At 44.5% G+C, this 14,298-nt stretch overlaps 1 protein-coding gene across 2 annotated transcripts in view; it reads right to left on the bottom strand.

The window, feature by feature from the left end:
* Positions 1 to 1,380: 1,380 nt before the first annotated feature.
* Positions 1,381 to 14,298, bottom strand: part of DCP1A (decapping mRNA 1A) — a 52,807-nt gene continuing 39,889 nt past the window's right edge. For both annotated transcript variants that reach the window (XM_021695226.2, XM_044916851.1), the window contains 4 exons: positions 5,579 to 6,331; positions 3,649 to 3,714; positions 1,987 to 2,205; positions 1,381 to 1,674 (listed from right to left, as the gene is read on the bottom strand). In XM_021695226.2, the coding sequence (XP_021550901.1) occupies positions 1,594 to 1,674; positions 1,987 to 2,205; positions 3,649 to 3,714; positions 5,579 to 6,331 (1,119 nt within the window). In that variant the 3' untranslated portion in view covers positions 1,381 to 1,593. The remainder of the gene's footprint in view (positions 1,675 to 1,986; positions 2,206 to 3,648; positions 3,715 to 5,578; positions 6,332 to 14,298) is intronic.

Below are 14,298 nucleotides of genomic sequence, written 5' to 3'. Positions count from 1 at the left end.
CAATTCACAAATAACTACATAGACAGCAAGAGAAAACTGCCCAGGAAGCATGTTTAGATTAACAAAAGCCAATCAAAGTATTCTTTATGCTAAAAAAACTAAGGCCAAACTAAAACAAGCATGTAATTCACAAGTAATTTTCTAAAATCTCAGCTAGAAAAAAAAAATCTATGGATTTATGATTGAGTTACCATTAAAGCTTAAATGATTGTTCCCGAGGAACCACCACATCCATCAGCATTATTCACAGCTAATCCTTATGCTAGCTGGTTGAGCCAACTGGGTTTTTACCCCATCATTAAATAGTGCTCAGAAAAGTAAGCAGTGCATCTTAATTGGTTAAATACTACAAAATGATCTGTATCATAGAAACGAAGACACTTTCATTCAAAGAGTATCTTAAAATCACTATTGCTGAAATAAATCAAAATCTACATTAAAATATTACTAATCACCATTACATGCCATAAAAGAATAAATATGAATCATGGCAGGTCAATAGCAGCATAACAAAGCATCTTTACATATTTTCACACTTTGGGCTGCAAAAGTACTCACAGCCTAGGAATACATTGGTAAAGTTCTGATTTTCACACTTTGTTTTAAACTCCATATTCTATAATAAAGTAAGGGCAGTGTGAATAACAGCTCCCTTTTCTGCATAGCTTTAAAACTACTCTCAGTAGACTCGAGGAATGGAACCAGAATGGCTTTGTTAGATTGGTCCACCGGTCCTTTTGTCAAAGTGTTAAGGAAAACAATCAACAAGGACTTCTGTGTTTAGACAGAAAAGGAAAGTAAGGCTATACTTCACACAAAACATTTTCAAAACCACTCAAGAGTTTAACTTAAAGTGAAGGTTTCTGATGGAATTCAGTCTTCACCAGCCCCAGCCTTTGCTTCAAAGATGCTACTCCCATACCATCACAGAGCCTGGCGGGGCCCTAGTCACATGGTACCACTGCCCTGGGAGCCTGCTGCGTGGCAGCACTGGGGACACTTAAGAACAAGACACAACTGAGAAATTTCAGAACTCTTAAGGCCCAAATGGGGCATTCATAAAAATACACCTCACTTGAACAAATCAGTCCTAATTTGCCAACTTAAACTCTGATCCTTAAAACTCAAAGCTACTTTGCGCAGAGCTGACTTCTGCTCTGTTCAATACTTGACTATCAGCCTAAGGCTCAAATTTCTAGGAGGGAGGAGCAAGGGAAGGGTTGCGGGCTGGGCTGAACTCTGCTGCAAGGCTGGTGACCTCTCCTCCCTAAGACCTTGAGGGTGAAAGCAAGCTGAAAACCAGACTCCTTATTTCACATCCTTTCTTAGAGCTGATGAAAACACCCACACAACTTAACACAACGGTTTTTTTTTTTTTTCTTGTCAAAACAAAGGTCTGCTGGTGATGCTTCACAGTGAAACCTCCATTATCACTGAGAACGTCACTTGGAAAACATTCTTAAGGAATGAGTCTATTTCTCATAGGCTCAATTTCAGGATTCTCAAAACTCAATGTTCTGTTTAGAAGTTTCCATGATGAGGCCTATTTGTTTCTGAGGTCGACATTCTGCCTTCGGATTTATTCTGCTCCAGTCATAAGTTGTGGTTGTCTTTGTTCTTGGTCAGAACCTGCAAGTAGACTTCGTGAAGTGTACTGAGGAAGCTGGAATCATTCTGGAAGAGATGGTAATGTTTCATTTACCTCAGTAGAACTTACTTCCTTGACAAAAGCTTAGGAAAAAAGCTGTATAAGTGATCTGTGTAACTAATTAGCCAAAGAATCCCACCACCCAGAGACAACTGCAATCAATATTTTGGAATTCACTCAGATACTTTTCCATTGGGAGTGTATGCTCAGAAAGAGAGAAACATTAGTCCCGGCTAGTCTTGAATTCACTTTATGAACTGATTTTCTAAGAACTCATACGTTCCTTAAAATTAAAGAACAAAAGTTTATAGACTCAACTGCTGGGATGGCCTGCATACCTTTATTAGATGTATTAATGTATCCTGGAGCTGAGACTTGCTGAGAATAATGGAAGGCTTTCTCTGATTTTCTGATGTTCCAACAGTCAGTGGAGAAGGGGCGCTTGCTTTCCTCTCGAGGTCTGCGGACCTTGTAACTGTCTGCTGGAAAACACTTGGGGACAACAGGACTGAAGACACTGCCATGGTTGTTGCAGTAACCAGTGTGGGGCCTGCGACCTGCAGGGGAACAATGGTCATGAATGAAGCTTGTTAGCTAAAGGATGAAGGGCCCGTTTATTGGGAAGCCAAGTCTGGTCATCACAGAAAGGAAGTATCACAGCAAGGTATACACAATAAGAACAACCCTATGATAAATTAAAAATGTAAAGTTTTATATGGAGAGCAGGGAAATGACTGGAAGAGGGCACGAGGGAACTTTCTGGGGTGACAGAAATGTTACATATCTTGACTGTTACCCAAGGGATGTTATGTATGTTAAAACTCATGAAACACCTGCATTTTATTATATTTATTTCACTTCAATAAAATTTTACTTAAAAAAAAAGAGAGAAGGGGTGCCTGAGTGGCTCAGTCTTTTACACATCCAACTCTTGGTTTTGGCTCAGGTCATGCTTTTGGGGTCGTGAGATCAAACCCTGTCTCAGGCTCCACGCTCAGCACAGAGTCTGCTTGGGATTCTCTCTCCTTCTCCCCCTGCCCCCACCCCACCCCCGCTCTCTCTCAAATAAATAAAATCTTAAAAGAATTTAAAAATCCAGTCACATGAAGCATTAGTTTCTTTTGTAGTGTTCAATATATTTGTTATACCACTACAGGTATCAAAGGCACAACTTCTTACAAATAGAACTAACACCTACCTCCTTCCCCCATTGAGTTGTGCTTCTCCGCTAACAACGGCTAACCATCAGAATACACGAAACCAGAAATATTAGCATTTTTAATAATTCCCACATTTGATACAATCAACAGACATCTTGATTTCTTTCTCCTGGCACCCTCTTCATTTACAAACAGCCACGGCGTTGAGGGTGTGGCTTCTGGGGTCTGAGCCTTCCAGTCAGCTTTTGGTGCTGGCGCCGTGCCAGGCTGAGCTACAGGGGAGACCAGTTACCACCACCAGGCAGGAGATGGCTGCAGGCTCAGTTCTGAGACTTGAGGAGAGGCATGAAGGCTCAAAGGTAAATGGGCAGGTGAAAATTCAGGAACTGAAAAAAGTAAGTGTGCACTTCAAGGCTGGTAGGTAATGGAGGGTGGGGACAACTCTGAAAAAAGTGAGGCCGGGGAGAACAAGCAAGGGGCAGAGTGCAGGCCCGGAGCCCGAGCACCGCAGTGATTCTTAACCAGGCATCACAGCTCTTGCAGGGCAAAGAGTATTTCCTCCTCACGGAAACCAGGCTAACACGCTCTCAGCTGACAAACACTGAGCGAGCACCCAGCCCTCGGTACAGTCAGGGAAGGCGTTGTTCCAGAGAAGATGACCGGAAGCCCACAGGGGCCGCAGCAACGAACTCTGCCGGGGGAGCAGGCAGCCTGGCCTAGGAAGGGCATCTGCGAGGGCTCTGGGCTTGGAAGCTCCAACTTTCCACTCAAGCGACAATGTTTTACTTCACACCCAGCGGTGTGAAGAGAATGTGTTCTTCAGAAAAAGGGAGTCCTTACCGGGATGGCACTGGATAACACCTTAGGCTGGGCAAAGACTTCAGGATCCTGGTTTTGCTGCATAGACTGCAATGTTTAAAAAGGAAAGATGAACAGACCTTGCAAGTTTCAATGAAGATTTCCTAGCTACCAGGGTAAATCCACTTTAGCAGTAAGGAATAGTTTAGACACTAACTAGTTTTGCCTCAACTGCAGGGTGAAGGCCCTGGGACAGCCTCCGACCCCCTCAGTCTCCCCAAGAACAGGGCTGTGTGCAGAACCTTTAAGGCATCTCTAAGGATAGAGCAGGGACAGCCCACACACAGTTTTGCTGTTGAATCTGTAGAGACGCCATATCCTGGCAGCACGACACCTCAATAAGGTGGTGTGAACTCCGGACAGGTAGCGCTAAACTATCTTCATCTAGGCACACACCTCCACATGCTAAATTTTGTCCTTATTCGTTGGGAGACAAAGAACTTCTTGTTGTAGAGCAAATATATTTCATTTAAAATTCAGTGAAGCCCCAAATCCTAAAGGAAATGGAATGTAAATAAAAATGCACATGTACATAAGTGTCCCCTGGAAGGAGGCACAGTGGAGAGCAGAGGGTGGCGCTGGGGAAGTTCAGACTGCTGGCTGGGGTGTGATACTCATCTGTTAGAACCTTCTCTCTCCTTATACTGCAGAAAACCTCAACAGAAATGGCCCCAAATGACAATTTCATGATATAACCAAAATACTAAGTTTTCTGTCTTTCTGTACAGAACTTTGAAGGATCAGAACAAAACTGTCCATTAATTATGAAATCACATACAATTATTATGAGGGACTCTTCGTACGATTTATTTGGTGAAATGTTAAGACTGCGGATTATTATTAAACGGCATGGGGCTGAAATCCTGGAAGGCAAACAACACTGTTGTTGTGATCAGCTGTGTGATCTTGCAAACATCATTGCAATCTGAGCTGACTCATCTGTAAACTCGCCAGCCTCATCCATCACTGAGGGACAAGCCTCTTCTTCACGCCTCACCCCCAACTGACCAGTAGGTCCCACCGTTCGCACTTGTTAACAAACCCACTTGTCCATACTCCCAAAGTCAGGCCCCCACCAGCTCAAGAATGGGTAACTGCCTGGCCTCCTTCCTGAGGGTGGTCCTGCTTCCATTTTCTCCTTGCCCTGCTCACCACCTCAGCTCAAAGCCCTTAAAAGACAGCACCGCCCCGCCCCCCAGCCCCCGCCGCCGCCCCAGGACTCTGAGAACAAGCCTCAGACTCCTTCACATAGTTTTCAAAGCCCTGCTCATTGGCCAGTACCTTTGCCTCCAAGCACCTTCCACAGGAGATCTAGCCACACTACAGGTCTTTACGTTTAGCAAATGCCACTCATCTCCAGGCCTCTGCACACAGTACTTTCCTTGTCTCAAACACTTTTCTCTACCTCTAGGAAAGGTCTGGCTAACTTCTGCCGAGTCTTCAGATCTCAGCTGAACATGAGAGCCACCAGGAAGCTTTACTTGACCTGTATCTCCAAATCTGGGATGCTGTTACGGTACCCCAAGTGTGCCTGGCCCAAGGTGGGCCCCAAGGGAGCTGGGGATGGGACAAAGCTGGGGATAATGTGGATCTGTGGTCCTGGTCAAATGAGGACTCCTGGACTTGTCAGGCAGAAACAAACAAAAACCCCTACAATGCATGCCCTGATAGGAAAATACTGGTATTGTTTCTTGGCTTGTATCCAGTTGAGATACTTGGGGCAGTGGAACTGAGTAACAACACCACGTACCAATGATCTGGCTGTTCACTACAGGGCTTCTTACCTCCTGTCTTCTGGCCCCGGATGTGCCTAACAGCTGTCCCTTTGAAGCGACTGCCTCCTGGCAGTCACCATCAAGGCCTCTGAAGCTTCACCCCACCCAGTTAGAGCCACCCAGCCTCCTGCCAGTACCTGAAGGGGAGCAAGCACCATGTTGCTCAGGGATGCTGAGGCTCGAGCTGCTGCGGTCTTAGAGGGGGGCTCTATGAAGCTCTCGGGCGTGGCCAGCTGGCCAGCTGCTGGGGAAAAGCTGGGTGCCACGGCACCTTTCCCAAGTGACTGTGTCTGTATTTGGTCATGCTGTGGGGTCAACCTGAGTTTCTGGAGAAGATCCACGCTTGGGAGGGATGTACCAGCTGTGTTTGTCACGCTCAGGGGGGCCCTGAAGGGGCTCTGGGTGGCAGTCAGATTGGCGTGGCTCAGCTCAGGGACTGGCTGGCTCAGCAGTGGAGACCTCTGTCTCGGCGTGGTCTTCACCGCCTGCATCATGGTGGGGTTTCGGGGTAAGCTGGGGGCAACCTGTGCTGTAGGAGCTTCTGCTGGTAGAGTGGGACTGAGCACAGGGCGCAGTGGGATGGCATAGCCTGGGGCCTGTTTGTCACCGGACTGTGTGATGGAGGCAGGAGTGATCAGCACCGGGGTGGGGGCTTCAGGTGGCACTGAGTGGTGGGCAGCAGGATGGACACCCAGGTTTTCCGACTGAGGGGCTCCTCCTGACTGCTCGAAGGAAAATGGTAGGAATGAGCTGGACTCTTTCTGGGAGGCATCTCCTGGCAGCTTCTCCACTTCTTCTGAATCCAGACCCACAACAGCTGGCTGTTCCTTTGGCAAAGAGGTTCCAAATAATTCTTCCACTGTCAGATGTTTGTGTCCAGATGGAGTAGACTGAAAAAACAGATCAAACCACCCAATGAAAGAAATCTCTTGCAAACCAGAGTAACCAAACTTCTTTCCCATCAACCAAAACAGTTTGCAGAAGCAGGGATGGATGGAGTCTGAAAATAAGGAACCAACAAACTGAAGATGTGCTAGGGACTAGGTAGAAATCTGTATTCGTAATAAAATTCAAGTTTTAGAGAATCCCAGTACAGTGTCAGAATTCACCTTTTTCCTTGGCAAACGGATATAAGGTAAAGGGGCGCGTATCTTATTACAAAGTTAATAGTGCTTAATTGCCCTATGTCAGTAACGCGTATAAGGAAATAATACTCAAGAGGACAGAGGGACCAAATGCTGAGTAAGCAATCCTACCTTCGTTTTCATACTTCATAGTTCTCGATAAAAAGCTAGGCATTGCACCTTAGGGACTAAGTTCCAGAAAACAAAATTAACCATTTTGTAAATTGCAGGCCATTCCTTCCTACTCCCAAATCACAGAATCCTTAAGAAAAAGCAAAGCACTTAAGTCTGAAAATGTTAAAGTTCCATCTACGATAGTGATCTGGCTTACTGCTACCACTGCAATGATCTGAAGGAGAAATACTGATGCTTGTCCCTCCTGAGCTTTCCCGTCCCTGTACTTCAAGCAGCACGGCCACACTCACTCACTCGTTACTTTCTGAGCACCTACGGGGTGCCAGGGCCTGCGCTGACCTGGGCCCAAAAGACACCGCAGGATAACAAAAATAGTCTAACCCCCAAAAAGACTTGTGTTCTAGTGGCACACTAACCTAAGTACTTTGAAAACACAAGCAACCTCAAAATATGGGTTTTGTTTTTGTTTTTGTTTTGCAGTAAGCTCCACGCCCAGTGTGGAGCCCAATGCAGGGCTTGAAGTCGCAACCCTGAGAGCAAGACCTGCACTGAGATCAAGGGTCAGATGTTTAACCAACTGAGCCACCCAGGTGCCCCTTGATATATGGTTTTATTTCTAAAGTGTGTGGACTACTTAGTTGCTCGGATATATGTTTATGTGGAAAAAGACAATTCACTGAAACACATGGCTTTCAGTACCTCAGAAGGCCTATAAAGACCTGAAACTACACTGCATCTGAAGCACAAGCACGAGAGCAGTATGGTATGACATTTCTATGGGAAAAGAGCGCAGTTTTCCTCAGGCAAATGTTTGTTTCACTCGTGTGATCAACAATTACAGGTTTCCGGGGAGAGGGGCAGAGGGAGAGGGAAAGAATCTCAAACAGACTCCTCCTTGCTGAGCATGGAGCCTGACATGGCTTGATCCCATGACCCTGAGGTCATGACCTGAGCTGAAACCAAGAGTTGGACAATCAACTGACTGAGCACCCAGGTGCCCCTCTCTTCGGCTTTTCTGATACTTTAGCACACATCTTGCTAACAGATGCACAGAATAAACAGAGACAAAGCGTAGGTGCTCACAGACCAAGGGACGCTGACTGCGGTTCCTGGGACAGGGGCTCGGCGGGCCATCCTCTCTGTGCAGGGTGCTGCTGCCACACAAACGACCAAATGCTATTTTTGCTCTTTACCTTTTTTCATAAAAGCAAAAATCCTCTTTGGATTTCTTTCGGTCAGCAAGATAGGTACTGATACAGGTTTTCCCTAAAAGCAAAAGTGGCTTCATGAGAACTTTTGAAAAGGGTGGGGGGGTGGGGACACCTGTATGGGGTTTAGCAAGTGCCCCAGGTACTGTGCTGGGATGGGCAGGGTGGAGAAAGAAGGCCAGCACCCAGGACTGAGGATGCAGGGGAGCTTACTTGTGAGGGACGGAAAGGTAAGGGAGTGCCCCTGTGTAGTCTCTCTCGAATCACCTGCTGGGTAAGCGGGGCCAGTGGGGCTGGGGAGAACGTAGGAGGGGCAAAGTTAACAGTGGGGAAGAGGCGGAAGCCTCCTCCAGTTGTAAAAAATTGTAATTTCATACCAAACCATTTCTTCTTAGAAAATATTCAATAAAGAGAATTAATGTAATGTATCTTGGCAAGTTAATGTGACAAGAGGCTTTATTTAAGTGAGGGAATTCTCAAATGGCAGATTCAGACCCCCCATTAACAATGCTATAGTGAGACTAGTAAGACTACCTTGTCACAACACTTCCTAGCACCTGAAGGGATTTTCCGGATTCAGGATCTTGCTTCAAATACAAGGCAGCACTAAACTCTATTATAAACTGTGGCAGTAAAAAAGTGCGAAAGAATGTATATGGTTTAATTTCTTTACATTTTTACTTCTGAAAAAGTTGTAGAGCTTTGGATCTGAAATCAAAGATACCTAGGTTCAATTCCCAGCTGTTAATTGGGGAAATGACAGTCTCTCTATTGAGTGCCCTTATCTGAAAAATGGGGACAATTGTGGCAATTACCTCAATTGCTGCTGTGAAAATGAAATTCTCAACATGATGTCTGGTGCCCAATAAGCATTCAATAAGTGGAAGTTGGCTGTTATCATCATTACATGAACACCATATAGTCTTAATAGCAATTATGATAAAGCTGTTTGCATATGTTTTAGGAAACATCAAATAATACATTGGGATATTAAAAATTCATCAAATCCGGGACACCTGGGTGGCTCAGTTGGTTAAGTGGCTGCCTTCGGCTCAGGTCATGATCCCAGGGTCCTGGGATCGAGTCCCACATCAGGCTCCTTGCTCAGCGGGAGCCTGCTTCTCCCTCTCCTTCTGCTTGCCTGCCCCTCCCCGTACTTGTGCTCTCATCTCTATGTCAAATAAATAAAGTCTTTAAAAAAATTTCATCAAATCCTTCCGGAATATCATAGCCCCATAATGTAAAATAATAACACAGTATCACCTGATGGGCTATCAAGGCCATCAGGTATTATAAATCACCCTGTCATTCCCTGATGCAGAGAGTCACTGAAGACACAGTTGTTTAACATTTCAAATCCATTCCATGTAACTCAAAATAGACCGTGAATTCTTATTTGGGACACACTTCTTCTCTGTCCAGGCCACATAACTAGAGTAATATGCATGGGTTTCATCTCCCCAGCCGAACACTATGTTTTATTCACTTCTGGATCTCTGGCATCATGAAGGTCTACTGATGAGCACAAACATAATTCCTTCCCCCTGCCCCCCGATTTCTAAAAGTTATGATAGGGGTGCCTAGGTGGCTCAGCCAGTTAAGAGTCCAACTCTTGATTTTGGCTTGGGTTAGGATTTCAGGGTCGTGAGACAGAGCTCTCTGTCGAGCTCTGCACTCAGCAGAGTGTCTGCTTAAGATTCTCTCTCTCCCTCTGCCCCTCCCCCCACTCGAGGGTATGTTCTCTCAAATAAATAAATCTTAAAAAAAAAGGTTATGGTAAATCATATGTACCAAAATTTAGCACTGTAACCACATGGAAGTGTAGAACTCAGCAGCATTCAGGACACTCACAATGCTGTGTAACCACCATGTTCTTTCCCTTACCCACAACCTTGGTAATCTCCATTCGACTTTCCGTTCCAGTGAATCTGCCTACTCTAGGCACCCCATGCAAGTGCAATCATATCATATCTGTCCTTTTGTGACTGGCTTCCTTCGCCCAGCATCATGTCCTTGAGGTTAATCAATGCTACAGCAGGTGTCAGAGTCTCCTTCCTTTTACAAATGCTGACTGGTACTCCATCATGTGCACACCCCACATATTGTTTATCCATTCATCTGAGGATTGATACTTGGGTTGTTCCCACCTTTTGGCTATTGTGAATAATGCTGCTGTGAGTATTAGTGTAAAAGTATTTGTCTTCATCCTTGTTTTCAATTCTTTTGGGTATACACCCAGGAATGGAACTGCTGGGTCATATGGTAATTCCATGTTTAACTTTTTGAGGAACTGCCAGACTGTTTTCCAAAGCTGCTGCTGCACCACTTTACATTCTCACCAGTGATGCAAGAGGGTTCTGGTTTCTGCACATTCTGCCATTTCTAGATCTTTTTTGAGAAGATGACTATTCAAGTCCTTTGCCCATTTTTGAATTGGGTTAACTCTTTTATACACATTATGTTTAGAACAAAATGGTCAAGATTGTCTGAAAACTACGGTAACTGCTATTCATTAATACAAATTATGTAGATCTTTACCACCACATTCTATTTCATATAGATGTATATACACACAAAAAACATTTGGATAGACGTACTTTGAAAAATATGGACCATATTGAGGCTATTTTGCAGAAACTTCAGTCTTTCCCAGGTAAGAATACAAATATTTTTATGTTTTAAGAAAAGGATGGGGGCACCTGAGTGGCTCAGTCAGTTAAATGTCCGACTTTTGATTTTGGCTCAGGTTGTGAACTTGGGGTAGTGGGATCCAGAGCCCCGAACTGGCCTCTGTGCTGAGTGTGGAGCCTGCTTGGGATTCTCCCTCTCCCTCTGCCCTTCAATTCCCCCCATTCCCTGCTCAAGCGCACATGCGTGCTCTCCCTCAAAAAAAAAAGAGAGTAAACAACGGGACATGGAGAAAATTCAGTATGAAATATACCTTAGGCTTCAAAAAATGGCAATGATTCAAGTAGCAATTTTTACCTGCCCAGTGAACATAAATCGACTTTTGAACAATTAAAATTACCTACGTGTACACTTAGAATGTTTTTACACTTAAAAAAAGGTTATTTCTAATGGTTTAAAACTGACCTCACATTAAAAAATGAATGGAATTCGGGGAGCAACAGTTATGTATGGTGCACAACAAAATTCTAGTACACTCTATCAGGCTTCACACTGCTCCTTCTTCACCCCACAGCACTTGCCATTTAGGGAATTTCCTATTTCTGTCTGGATCTATGGTGTCCATGTCAGATTTCCTACCTGGTCAGTGTACCAGGCACACCAGGAGCTATGTATTCTTCTTTTCTTTTCTTAAGAATTTATTTATTTATTTGAGAGACAGAGAACATGAGCAGGGGAAGGGCAGAGGGAGAGGGAGAAGAAGACTCTCTGCTGAGCAGGGAGCCCAACATGGGGCTCAATTTCAGGACCCCAAGATCATGACCTGAGCCAAAGTCAGACACTTAACCACCTGAGCCACCCAGGTGCCCGTATGTATTATTCTTAACCTCAGGAACAAAAACAAAAACAAAAACAAACCCCACAACAAACCACATACTAGGGAAATAGTCCCAAGGGAATTTTAGCAAGTGAATTATGACACTGAAATGGGATTTAATACAACGAAGACTTGACAGCATTACTCGCTCCTCAGCACCAGATGGCAGTGTTGCCAAACAAGTGTACTATCTGTGCATAGGGGCTGATTATGGATTTAAGCTAATTTTAGTCAATCACAGGGCTTCTGACAATAACTAGATCCCAATATTCTACAAAATTCTGTCACCGTGGCCTATGAAATGGACTTTCAGAAGGATGTGCGAATGAAGGAGTAACAAACATCAGCACTCTGCTCGTTAGAGGGTCTAATTCTCCATGTGCCCACTTCAATACTGTGCGTCCACAGATCCATCACTGGCACTTCTGCTGAAAGGCCGAGCATGCACAGCTCATCACACCCTTCATCTTTCAATGGACACTGTTTTATGGCTCTTAAGGCTTTCTTCTGGGTCCATTTCTCCACCCCCACCATCTGTTATTAACTTGGCTTGAAAGCTTATTACACAAAGTCTTTAATGTATAATACAATGGAATCTGTACATAAAAATAATTGTCTTTAAACTTAATGATTAAGATTTCTTTTCCTTTCTGTTGCAGTTGCCCTATTTGTGACAAATGAACTCAGTTTTTATTGAATTTAAGATGGTGGAAATTTTGGGACGCCTGGGTGGCTCAGTAGGTTAAGCGGCTGCCTTCGGCCCAGGTCATGATCCCAGGGTCCTGGGATCAAGTCCCACATCGGGCTCCTTGCTCAGCAGGGAACCTGCTTCTCCCTCTCTCTCCCTCTGCTTGTGCTCTCTCTGTCAAATAAATAAAATCTTTAAAAAAAAAAAAAAAGATGGTGGAAATTTTGTATCTCTTGGTCTGGGTGGTAGTTACAACGTTTAAAAGTTACATCTACAGAAAGTTACAGTGTTAATTACACCCCAGTAAGAAAATGCTCCCATCCTAAAGCAGCTAGATTTTTATAAAATTACCCTGGGTCTCCGTTTTCACACACATACAATAATGATATTGATGCTACCTTCATCTCACGCTTATATAATCTGTGTTATCATGTGAAGAGCTATTTTCTGTACAATAAAAATGATGCTAACACCAGGTGTCACGGAACTTAAGAAAGTGTAAGAGCATTTTGCCTGTTTTCAATTGCCTGGAAATCTGCCCAGTTATCATTTCCTCCCTGCCTTTCTTCCTTTCCCCTGGCCGTGGCAATAGGCATTGCCCCACCTACTCCAGTACCCATTTAGCCAAGCAGCGCACGGCCTGCCACCTGTCGTGCTCTCGAGAGGTAAGGCTGCTCTGCGGCGGTGCTGAGGGAGGCCAGACTCGGAATACTGGGTACGGTGCTGGGGACTTTCTTATTGCTCTTTTCAGAAAGCAGGCACTGATCCCCTGAGCCTGGTTTTGATTGCAATATGGGTTTGTAACAGGAAACCTCTTCTATCCCAAGGTCTGTGTTCTAAATGGTTCTCTGGGGGCGCCTGGGTGGCTCAGTCGTTCGGCGTCTGCCTTCAGCTCAGGTCGTGGTCCCGGGGTCCTGGGATCGAGCCCCGCATCGGGCTCCCTGCTCGGCGGGGAGCCTGCTTCTCCCTCTCCCACTCCCCCTGCTTGTGTTCCCTCTCTCGCTGTGTCTCTCTCTGTCAAACAAATAAATCTTTGGAAAAAAAATAAATAAATGACCTGAGACAAAGTCAGACACTTAACCACCTGAGCCCAGGTGTCCCACAGGTTCTCTGGGTCTTGGGTCTGTTCCTTCATTTGGTTCTCACAATCGCCCCGGGAGTTAGGCAGTACAAGAATCCTTAACCCCAGGACTCAGAAAGGAAAGGGGAAGTGACTCATGAATCAGAAAGGGGATGTGATTGGCCCACTGAACACTTGGGGCTGATACACCAGACAAGAAGGAACACAGGGATGCTGTTCCTTCTCTCCCTCAACATTTATTTTGTAAAAATTACATTTTACATAGCACCACTCTTAATATATGCTTGACCTTCAGGCCTCTAAATGCAAATACGGTAAAAATGGAGCATGGGAAAGCAGTATACAAAATCTGGCTATCACCTAAATATTTAAAAACATTATGGATACATTGCTGATGGGAATGTTAATGGTATAGCCTCTTTGGAAAACTCTATGGCAGTTTCTTAATAAACTAAAACATGGAATTACCAAGTGACCCAACATTTGCATGACTTAGCATTTATCCCAGAGAAATGGAAATCTGTGTACAAAAAACTATGCACAAATGTTCACAGAAGCTTTACTTGTAATAGCTAAAAACTGAAAACAACCCAGATGTTCTGTCAACAGGCAAATGGTTAGAAATGGTTAAACAAATCTTGGTACTCCTACTTGATTGGGTGGCAGAATAAAAGAGAACAAAGAGAACACACTACTGATAAACCCAATAATTTCAATGACATCTCCAGGAATCATGCTGAGTAAAGAAAGACACTCCCAAATGTGTTCTAATGTCCATTATTTTGGAATAATGGAATTATTTATATAATTCCATTTACGTAACTTTCTTGAAATGACATTATAGAATGGGGGACAGATTAGCGGCTGCCAGGGTTAGGGATGGGAGGAGGGGAAAGACAGGAAGGTGTGATAGGGGAGTCGGTGTGACAATACAAAGGCAACATGAAGAACCCTTGTGTTGATGTGTTTGTTATCTTGACCGTGGGGGTGGATACACAGAGCTATACAGGACATAAAATCGCACAGAGATACATACCCGCACATACACACAGAAATGAATGTGAATACAACTGAGGAAATGTGAACCACATGGGTAGCTTTTGTCAATATCCTGGT

The sequence above is a fragment of the Neomonachus schauinslandi genome, chromosome 1 (assembly GCF_002201575.2).
Source record: "Neomonachus schauinslandi chromosome 1, ASM220157v2, whole genome shotgun sequence".
Taxonomy (NCBI): Eukaryota; Metazoa; Chordata; class Mammalia; order Carnivora; family Phocidae; genus Neomonachus; species Neomonachus schauinslandi.
This window is presented reverse-complemented; position numbering and strand designations above follow the sequence as displayed.